Source organism: Cinclus cinclus, chromosome 6, assembly GCF_963662255.1.
Source record: "Cinclus cinclus chromosome 6, bCinCin1.1, whole genome shotgun sequence".
Lineage (NCBI taxonomy): Eukaryota > Metazoa > Chordata > Aves > Passeriformes > Cinclidae > Cinclus > Cinclus cinclus.
The window spans coordinates 6,104,671-6,115,675 of record NC_085051.1 but is presented as its reverse complement, the minus strand read 5'-3'; the positions used below and the strand labels follow the sequence as shown (position 1 = coordinate 6,115,675).

Genomic DNA, 11,005 nt, shown 5'->3' with positions numbered 1-11,005 from the left:
CTGACCACAAGTTCCAGAAGGGGCAACAACTCTATTTAAGACAGAGCAGGACAGCTGTCACAGCTGTCCTTTTAAAATATGTTCAACCACAGACCTCCATAACTTCATTGTCTCACTGATGTGACATAGCAAGAAATACAAAGAAAAGAGTTGCATTTTTGGACGGGTTAGTAGCATGTTCTTTAACTATATAAAGGTTGCTACTGCTAAGTATCTCTTCTGTTTTAGAATAGGTGAAGAATAATTACTTCCATACAAGTTCAAATAAACATCATTTCTTTTCCCAGATAAAAAAATATTCAATGCTTGTACTAACTGCTTCCATTCCAAAATCACAAGATTTTTCCCACTCTAGTTCTGCCACACAGAAATATCTGCCATAGTTACATACACTATTTCTTGTCATAAGACAGACTACTACTCAAATTAGCTTCAATACAGCTTATACATTTAATAGCTTATTTGCCTTCTTTAAGCTTGTAAGCATAACTAAACAATCTTCTAACCCCTCCTACACAGCTTTTGCAACAAAAGAGATGTCTCAATTGATCTTGCAACTGTAAGAATACGGTCCACAGGAACTCTGAAAGGTCCTCCACACAAAAGATTAATGAGCAACTCTTTTGGCAGCAGTTACACACGTTTGCCTCATCTTCCTAGACTGTTCTCTTTTTGCAATGCTCACTTTTGGTAATACTAGTTTACAGAGCTAAACATACACATTACTTCTGCATTACAGTACTCATTTTAATGGAAGTGGAAAGATAGAAACTACCATGTTCAAGTTTTCCACACAGAAACAAATAAAACATAACACAACAAAGGGGGGAAATATTATATATACTACATATCACATATTTATACATACAATTACATAATATTTTGTATATAGACAAAGTTTCATAACGTAATACATATTACACATACATGTAATAAAAAAAGTTTGCTGTTCCCTCACTTTTCTGCTTCACAAAGCAATGAATTGTGTAATAAATCATGGAAATGAAAAAAAACCCACAGAACATCCTACATTTTGCCACCATTTTCTTAGGAAACACCTGCATATTATCAACTAATATAGCAACTAGTAGTTTCATTTCAGAACTTCTCAAGAAGCTTTCCAGTTGGTTTCCTCTCACTTTCTTCACTGGGACTAAATCATGTGCAAGAGCTACAGAAGCATCAACATGGCCACCAGAGCAGACAGCCCAATGTAGACAACCACCACTAAAAGAGCCCTGAATTTGTGTTTTTCACATTTAAAACCCTGGTCTCACTTCGAATTTTTGCTCAGCCTCCAACACTTAGAAAAATTACCACCATGACCATATCTGAACTGCCATATTTTCTAAACAGAAAACTACTCCATATTTGAAGCAGAAAGGATTTTATCCATTTTATTAGACAATTAATCAGCAAGTGCTAAAAAGGAAGGCCTTTACTGTGTTGACCAGAAATGACAGCACAAGGAAACATCAGGCCTCCCTGGAAAACTTTAGAAACAGATGCAGTCAGAATCGTGATCAGTCTCAACTACGTTTGGTTTTCAACGAAGTGAGTTGTCTTGTCTTTCATATCAAATAAAGCTAACCAGATTTGCTTGATTTTATGTGCTCTCACGTTGCTTTTGTGTTCAAGCATCAGCAGCCTACTTCCATCAGTAAGTCAGTCCACACACTTACGCCACGGACTTTAAAGTCCCCATCTTGTGTCCTCAGGAGTTTCAGAGCAGTTTGGGTCTGTTCTTTAAGCAGCGTGGATCCCTGACAGAGGCTGCTGAAACGCTGCCTTAATTCTTCCCAAGACAATCCAGCTTTGTCAAGGCAACTTTTAACCCACTGTCCTTGCAAGGGGTCATAGAGCAAGTGGCTTCCCCAGTCGGTTAAGAGGTCCAAATAAGATCTGCTTAACTGGGAATAGCGATCAGCTAGGAAGGCAAGATGGGAACACGGGAGGCAAAGGCAGAATGCAGAAAACCGCGCCTGGCTGCCCAGCAGCCAGGAGAGCAGGAGCCCGGCGGTGCATCCATCTCCTGCCGCACTTGCCCGACGCCCGCCCGGGCCGCTCCCATCCCGACTCCCGCCTCCGGCCTGCCCAGCGCCTCGCTCCTGCTCGAGCACGGCCAGCGCCGCCGCCACCACCTGGAAGGCGCGGGGCTGGGGTAGCCGCTCCAGAACACCGCACAGCCAGCGGAGCTGCCCCGCTGCCTCCCGCATCTCCTGCTCCTCCTCCCGCAGCCGGCTCAGCAGCAGCTGCGCCTCCGCCCGCAGCCGCGCCTCGGGCCCGGGGAGACGCGGCGGCGGGCGGCGGGGCAGCGCCAGCAGGCGGGCCGCGGCCTTGCGGCGGGCGAGCGGCTCCGGGCCGCGGGGCTCGGGGCCAGCCCCCGCGCCGGGAGACTGCAGAAGGCTGCGGAGCAGGCGGCGGAAGGCGGCGGGCGGTAAAGCGCGGTTCTCCAGAAGCGCCAGCCCCACCAGCTGTGGGCAGCGGCCCAGCGTGGGGAAGCCGAGCAGAGGGAACGGCTGAGACCGGCGCAGCCGCCGCCCGAGGGCCTCCCGGAGCAGGGGCCGGGCACGGAACCGGTCATGGAGGTGCTGGAAATACCGGGCCCACTCCAGAGCCCTGTCCAGGGTGAGGGAGTCCCAGTCCCGCACCAACGCGGAACGGGACACAGCCAGGAGCGCCGGCAACTGCTCCACCTGCCCCAGCACTACCTCCATGGCCTCGGGCTTCGGGCGGTGTCCTGCCGGGGCCGTGCCGGGCCGAGCCGGGCCGCGGAGGGATGGCGTTTGTAGCTCCATTGGCTGAGCGGCACGTCAATCCTGTGCGGCCGGGCTTTTGTTAAAGCGGTCGGCACTCACCTTCCGGCCGACCCCCAGTGAGGAGCTGCAAATGGAGGCGAATTAAAATTGTAAAAACTGATGAGTACGGATGATTTTTCTTTTTCTTTTCTTTTTTTTTTTTTTTAAGTAAATCACTCTCCTCTAGGCCTTTCGCCATCTTTAGTGCCCTCCCTTGGACGCATTACAGTAGCTTTATGTATTTATTTATTTATTATATCGTGCCGAGCAAAACCACACGCAGGAGGCGAGGTGAGGCCGCACCAGAGTACAACAGGACAATCACCTCCCGTGACCTTCTACGCTAAGAGGCATAAAAGAATATGTAGCATAGTATTCCTAACCACCCCCTAAGAAATAAACCCCTTCAGGAGTGTGATAATTGATAAAAGATTTGTGTTAATCGTAGAAGTTTTGGAGTTTGTATAAACTAGAATACTTAGATAAGACATGGAACTACATAAAGGGAAATATATGATTAAAACCATTTTGTTTAAATCCCTGTTATTAATATTGTGTTTTCTAAGTAAACTGTATTTGATACCAGTTTGTAAAATGAGGTTTTCCTACAGCCTGATAGATTTTGCAAAATCAGATTTTCTGCCTTTGTGTAATCAATTGTAACTTATCTGCTAAGACCAGACTTTCCACTTTTGCTGTTCTTTATCTACCAAAACCAGATGGTTACTTGACAGATTATCCAGAGATTTCACACAAGCAGTCCCATAGATGTTTTTGGACCACCACTGCTTACCTGCCAAAATTATGACAACAGAAAAAAATAACAATTATTGATTACTACAAGGAAAACCATACTATAAGAAAAGGCTGCAAACCCAGGGTGGATGGAGCATGGAGTGGGCGCTGACCCCTCACGTTCCCCAGCGCTGCTTGCTCCGTCCATATCAAATAAAGCAATCTAAATGTTGCTGAATGTCGAGACTTTTTGTTTCTCATTTATAACAGGAGCAAAGCCCTCCTGCCCCGTCTTTGGGGGTACTTCTCAGTTTCAGTGGTAGCTCAGGCCCTGGAAGGCAGCCATGCCCAAGCTGAGCAGGAAGAAGGGCTTCTGCCAGGGGCTGGGCTCACCGTTCTGCCCCACCAGTTAATGGTTTCATAGCTCATTAGTGATTCTCAGGGCACCAGACTTTCTCCGAGTACCTGTGCCAAGACTCTGGCCACCTGCAGGAATAATGGCAGACACCTGCCCTGGCTGCCTGGGCACCAGTGCCGCTGGGATTTCCCATGCAGATGCCCCCAGACAGCCCGGTGGAAACTGTAACAGTTCTTCTCTGCAGTGGCAAGAGGTGACTCCTCGACTTCCACCTCTGCCAGCTGAAGGACAAATTTACACAACAAGTAAGTTTGGCATGACTTGACACAGCTTATGTGTTGGAGTGACTGTTGTCAGGTGCTTGCCTAATTCCCGCTGCCTCAAGGGCTTCTGCTCAGCTGGGGTATGGGTTCGTTCCCTCCATGCTCATCTCCTTGGCAGAGTTACACTATGTGTTCCTTTAGAGTGAGGAAGTGAGCAGGCTGCTCTGCCTTCTGGCAGTTTCCACAGATGCACCGTGTGCCCCTGCTCCTCAGGGTTGCACCAGTGGCATCTGGGTGCTGGAGCTGGGAGGTTTGGGAGCTTTTGGATATTCCTCTAGAAATTTGCCAGCCCTGTGGCACAATCCTAACCACTGGAGCAGGTCTGGAGGCAGCAGAGTGGCCTGGTGACTGCCTGGTGAACCCCTGGTGCCTTTGGCTGAGCTGGGCTGCAGCAATGCCCAGGAGAGGAGGGTGGACACCCTTCTCTCCCAGCCTGCCAGGACATGGTCCTGTGTCCAGTCATGGGGATAACACTGCCAACCTGCCCAAGCAACTCCTTTAGCTTTCTGAAAGGCACTAGCAGTACCTGGCATAGTACATGAGGTTTGACCAGAATTTACTGCAGGAACCAGCAACAGAAACCAAGCTATAAAGCTATGAGCTACAATACTGTAGGGTAAACGATAATGGTCTTTGAAAGAGCATTATGCATTATCCTGCAGAATGTATGTTCTGTACATAGGTAGTGCCGCACATAGTTTCCTCCAAATTTGTTATTAAACAAATTACATTTTTGGGTGATGGAGTATGCAAGTACTCTTGGTAGCTTAGATAGTAAGAGGCACGATACTTGTAGCTCTGACTTCAAACTAGCATGGGTGAAAGACAAGAAAGGTCAACAGCTTGCTTCTACTGCTTTCTTTTCCACTAAGGAAAACTGAAATATGTGGACGGAGCCACTGAAGCCATTAGAATTCTGTCTCACTAGGAATGTGCTGAGACCTTGTCCACAGGTCCTTGCCCTAAAAGTGACGTCAAAGCTGTTGGTGATGAGCTTCTCTAATTCATATCATGCTTCAAAAATAAAGCAAAAGACAGATTAATAAAGTTCTAAGTAAGGATTTAGATACTAAGCTACCTTCCATAGACCCTCTTGTAGACTGCACTAGATGGTTGCTTAGTAAAAGTCTTTTTTAAGCACAGTCACTAAAACAGAGGTCTCATCTGAGTTATTATCCTATTTTCTTATTTCAGTCCTATTTTCTTCTTTCCTATTTTCATTATTTCTTACTTAAAAAACCATGAAGCTGTAGGCTTGATGCTCTAGGTCACCTGTAGGTTGAGGGCCTAATACAGGCATTGGAGTGAAACTGTATGGCCCTTGTTTGTGACTGAAGGAGTTCATAAAATTCCCTCAATGTCAATGGATATAATGTATCTTAAGGTATCATTCTAAAATATATGGTTTTCCCCTGAAAAAACCTCTTTTAAGTTTTCTGTTAACTATTAAACATAGAATTAGCTACAATATCTCTTGTCTAGAAATTTATTGCATTGTTAACAATGGAATTGCTATTGTAATTAATGACTTCATACTTATGTGTCATCTGCCTTACCTGTATATTCCAATGCATATTATAAAATATACAATGAAGAGAAGATGGCTATGCAAACTTTGCAGTTACATAAAGCTGAGTGTAGCACTTTGAGATGTTAGTTTGTGTTTTACTTAAATGAAAAAGTGACAGAAACTTAGAGTGGTTGGAATATAATTCAATATTATGTATATGGTATGTAATATGTAAGATATACATATACACATAGGTTTCTCAGGTTTAATATGGCACATCTTGAATGAAGGGTTGTGGCATAGAGGAAGAAAACCGTTTCAGTGAATTCCATGTTTTATTTTGGTAGGGATGTTTTTGGATGTGCATATGCTCCATGTCATAAAGAAAAAAAGCTATTTCCCTTTACATCAGACAACTTTTCACAAAAAAATCTTTCACATTACTATTCTTTTGCTTTACTGGGTAAAGCATATGTGTTTATATCCTGTGAATGTCTCTGTATCTCTCATTTGAAAGAAATCAAATAATCACATTTGCAGCACCAGGAAACTAACAAAAACAGGTTGTGAAAATCTAAGTAGTCTGGGGAAAACACTGTATCAGGAATACTCTTGCATGTGAAAAGAGATGGCCTGTGTGTTCTAGTGGGTCTCTGTAGAGCTGATTGAAAGATTAATTTGAAAAATTAAATTTGCATTTTACAAAAACTCTGAATATTTCAACATTTTTTAAACTTAGGGTGAAAATTCTAAATATCAGCATTTTAATCAAAAGGGCACAGGTTGACATCTCTGTAATAAAATGTTTCATGCAAAAAGATATCTCTGTGTTTCTAGGTATTGCAGCTGCATTTGGAGTCTCTTGTCACGCTAGAGATGCATATAATGAAAAATAGAACCTAATGTGAAGAAGCAGCAGAATTTTGTATTAGAATTTTAGAATTCATTATAAAATTATTTCAAGGAACGAAAAAAGAAACAAGGTGTCAGTGAGATGGTTATGATTTTGTTGCACAATAGCCGTTTTTGTTGCATAAAACCCGTAAATCTTTTCTCTACTCTCACCATTAGAGGAACTCCTTTTCTTCTCTGAAGTTTGTGATATTATTTGAGACCTTGACCATTCTCAGAATACATTTTAGAATCTTCCACTGCAAGAGTGGGATTGATTGATCTGCTGGTGGTGGTACCATGTAGCAATCAAATTAAATTGAAAAATGGGATTATTTTTTTTTCTCTAGATGTGAATTACTTGCATATGATTTTTAAGAGCTATTACTCTCTTTTCTATGACCAGTCAAGACAGTACTAGCTATGCAAGTTCTAGCTACAGTACTAGCTAGATCTGTGTACTAGATCTAGCTAAGTAATAGCTTGCATAGCCATAGGGCTCTTCCTTAGTAATGAACATTATTACTAAGCATCAGAATTTGTACTTACTATCAACTCATACTAAGACTGTTTCTACCTAATAGTATTGCTGAGTTGTATAGGTATGGTTTAAAAGCACCTGTGCAGTGCTGAGTTGGTTTTCTGTCTGAGGAACACCTTAGGATAGCTGGGAAATACTTGGGAAGTACTGAAAGACTGTGGGGGTGAGGTAGAGAGTTACTATTGGGGAAGGGGATAGGAAAGGGGAAGTTCATGTTAGGATGGCAGGAGATACAGTAGGAACACAGAGATGGGGTGGATAGAATAGTGAGTGGATTTTCAGATAGCACTCTGCACAGAGTGCACGATCCTGCTTGATCACTCTTTTTAAAAGAACCCAAAAGTTTATTTCTAGGCTTCATATAGGTCTTTGATTGTTTGTTATCAACCTGCTTCATCTACTAATGATGCTTGTAGTAGTCTCTCGTACTGGTTTTTGGTGTGTTTGGATGTGTAATTCATGTTATGTAAACTATACAGTCTCTCTATTTTTACCTAACAAGAAATGAAACTTACAATGATACCTTAAAGAAAATCGTACAGAAGAATCATCACTTCATTACACAGTCTGAAAAAATAACCTTTGTTATGTCTTATTAGAAAGCAAAGAAGAAAACAGAAGAGAGAACAGGGTGTATCTTAAATTATAGGCTAGAGCACAGATTTACAATTGCAGCACATTGTATTGTTTAGATATCCACTATATGCTTCTTCTAAGTTGATGTGATAGTATGAACGGGGATGGCCAGTGTTTCTTGTGTTGTAGGTTTTCTTTCTGTTTTGTTGTTTGGTTTGTTTGTTTTTCCCCAATAAAGTCTATTTTTTAATGTATTTATTTTTATTGCTGAAATGAGCATTGAGAGTTTTTGGACTATTCATCTATGGTTGTGTTAAGCTATAGCAAATATTCCTCCATTACAGCTTTTGACTGAGAACATACATGGCAAGGAAAGTTGATGAGGAAGTAAGAGAAGTGTCTGTTAGATACAAAAATCTGGGAAGTAATTTTCACAGCTCCCTGAAAACAAGCCCAATTTTCAGTGAAGCACTGCAAAACAGTTTCACAAGCCTTGCATTTAATATGAAATACTGTGCTGTTTTAGCTAAGCTGAGAAATCAAGTAAAAGATTCATATGAAGTTTTATAGAACTGGTGAGTTTCTTCACTCTGCTTATGGAGCCAGTAAAATTTTCCCTGGCAGAAAATAGCAGTTTTGAAGCAAAATTGGTCAAGGTAGCCAGAAGTCTGGATTTCATTGTTATATTATCCTTCCTCTCCAAAGTCGTCTTGGCTATAAAATGGTTATACTTTTTTTCCTGAAGAAAAATTTAGGACATTGTCTACTCATTCTAACTGACATTATTAAAACTCCATAATGGTCTTTCCTTAGATAAGGGGGTGTTGTTGTAAATTATAATAATACATTGAGAGATGTATGATCATCTTCAATATTCACTAATATTCACTTTCTAAGTGTAAGGATATTTGTTTAGCTGCCTCAAATTGTGTGTTAGGTACAAGTTTGCCACGCTTACATGTAGTGAAGACTCTAAATTTGTGAATTATTCTTGTAAAATTTCTTTCTATTTGTGCAACAACCTCTGTGGAAAATGGAGGTTATTAGTCAAGCCACTGCCTGGCAGACTATTTCACCCCTTCCATATTTTCTGGTGATGTACTTAGATGCATTTTTTTGTGTGTCAATATAATCTCTCAAGATCTCAAAAAAGAGCAAGGCTGTGGTGGGCTTTTGGTATGAGAACAGATCAAATTGTGCAATAAAGGTGTTGAACTTACACATTTGTGCATCAGCATGAGCCTCAGACTGTGCAAAAGGCATATCTGTCATGAGTAGGATTTCCCCTGAAACCTCTAAGTCCTGCTTGTAGTGTATCATTGGATTAGTAGCAATGCTCATTTGTGATGAGTCAGGCTGTGATTGTAGTAACTGGTGTCAATGGCCAAGCATCAGTTTTATAATGCACTAGAGTGAAAATTGATTGAAATTCAGCATGTTGAAAGAATGCTATATATAGCATGTCACTGAGATAACATAAACCTCACTCTAATTCACCTATGCCTGGCTATACCAAAACTGATTTATATATATATATATAAAAAATACGGATTTTGCTGCCTAGCTCTATTTCTAGTTTTGAACTATGAGGCAGAACTATACCAGCAAAACTACTAAGCTAGGGTATATAGCTCTTCAGTATCATAGACATAAACATAAGTGTAACTGGCTGGCAAATGGAGTCACCTTTTTCTGTGTGAATAATCAATTAGAAGTTAAGTTAGTACATTCAGAGTTCCCTTGCACCACAGGAGCATTGTATGCCCTCCAAAAAACAGTTGCTGTGGTTATGCATGTATTAGCTACAACAAGTTTTGCCTTAGGTTGTTCAAGTTAATGCATTTTTAACTTTTATTTGCTGTGAGATAAGAGCATGCATTAATTTTGCTTAGCTGATGAATGGTAAAGTACTGAGCTGTGTGCTTTGGTCGCTTGCCTTTGTTTGTGATGCCCCTTAGAGAGATTTAATTTGCTGCCTGATGTGGTGGTGGGCTTCATAGGTCACAGCATGCACGGATTAGTTTGCCTACATGCCTTCTTTTCCTTTAAGCCAAGAAAGCTCTTATCTACTTATCTTAAGTACTTTTCTTACAGGATCGGGTGCATAAATCCATCCTTCTGAACCATTCTCCTAGCTTGAACCCAACCCCCTTTTTGTGGGGCACCTGTTAAGAACTGTCTTAAAGAGCTATCTGTTTTAGAGATAATTTTATCAGAATCCTCTGAAAATAACATTCTATAAAACTTGGGGCTGGCTATGCTAAGGGTTTGGAATTTTGATAAGTAATACTTTAGTACATGTTTGAAGTGGAGCATACTCTAACTAAGCTTAGTCTAGCACCACAGGTTTAGTATTGAATGACAAAATATCTATAAAATTATTGGAAGAAAAAGAATATGAATGTTTAAGAATAACAACTAAAAATTCTTTCCTACTTGTAGATTCTATGTATTTCCATGACACTTAACCTGCTGTCATGCACAAGAGTTGAGGGAGATTTCATAAACACATTTTCATTTTGTATTTGGCTATATTTTTCATTTACATAAAAAGATATATAAAACTCTATGTAAGACAACTATGTATCGAGCCATTTATATGTGTATGTCTGGGCTCTAATAACAGAAATAATTTGCATTATTCACTTTCATTGCCATAATATCGTGAAAACATCTCAAAATTGTCAGATACCACTCTTTTGCTGCTCTATACAGTGTCTTTACAAATAATACATCTGTGTATTCAGAGAGAGCTACACTAAAACACATATATGCACATGCTGGGTATACATTTCTTTTTTTGAGCATTAAGGCTTTTACATATCTGTTGTTTCCATTTTCATGTCTCCAAAGCTTTTATGTGAATTTTTCCAGCGCATTTCTCATTATTCTCTCAACTTTTACTCTACTGAATGGCTGTGGCTTCCAGACATATAACCTTAAAAGTCCTGGGAGAATTTACATAAAGACAATAAAACCAAGGAAATGGAAACCACAGAATGTATACATGATTTTTTTTTTTTTCAGTCTTTGCTAAGAAGCTCATTGGTTAATATTTACAAATGAATCTGATTTTCCATTTTAACATCCTTTTCATTGTGAAGTAAATGTGGTAGAGTGGGATGGCAAGAATAATTCTTGAAGTGAAGAGGAGCTTATATGTGAATGTCATTAAAGTAAAAAGATTTTACTTTTCTCCATCCTAGTATATCAAGAAGAACATCCCATTAAAAAAATCACATAAATGTTTGAATCAAGCAAATGTTAATGAAA

The 11,005-nt window shown here is 40.8% G+C and overlaps 1 protein-coding gene across 1 annotated transcript; it reads right to left on the bottom strand.

Moving 5' to 3' along the window:
- Positions 1 to 1,640: 1,640 nt before the first annotated feature.
- On the bottom strand, positions 1,641 to 3,354 carry FANCF (FA complementation group F). Its single transcript, XM_062495314.1, has one exon. The coding sequence runs from the start codon at positions 2,796 to 2,798 to the stop codon at positions 1,641 to 1,643; it is 1,158 nt and encodes a 385-aa protein (XP_062351298.1). The 5' UTR covers positions 2,799 to 3,354.
- Positions 3,355 to 11,005: the final 7,651 nt, after the last annotated feature.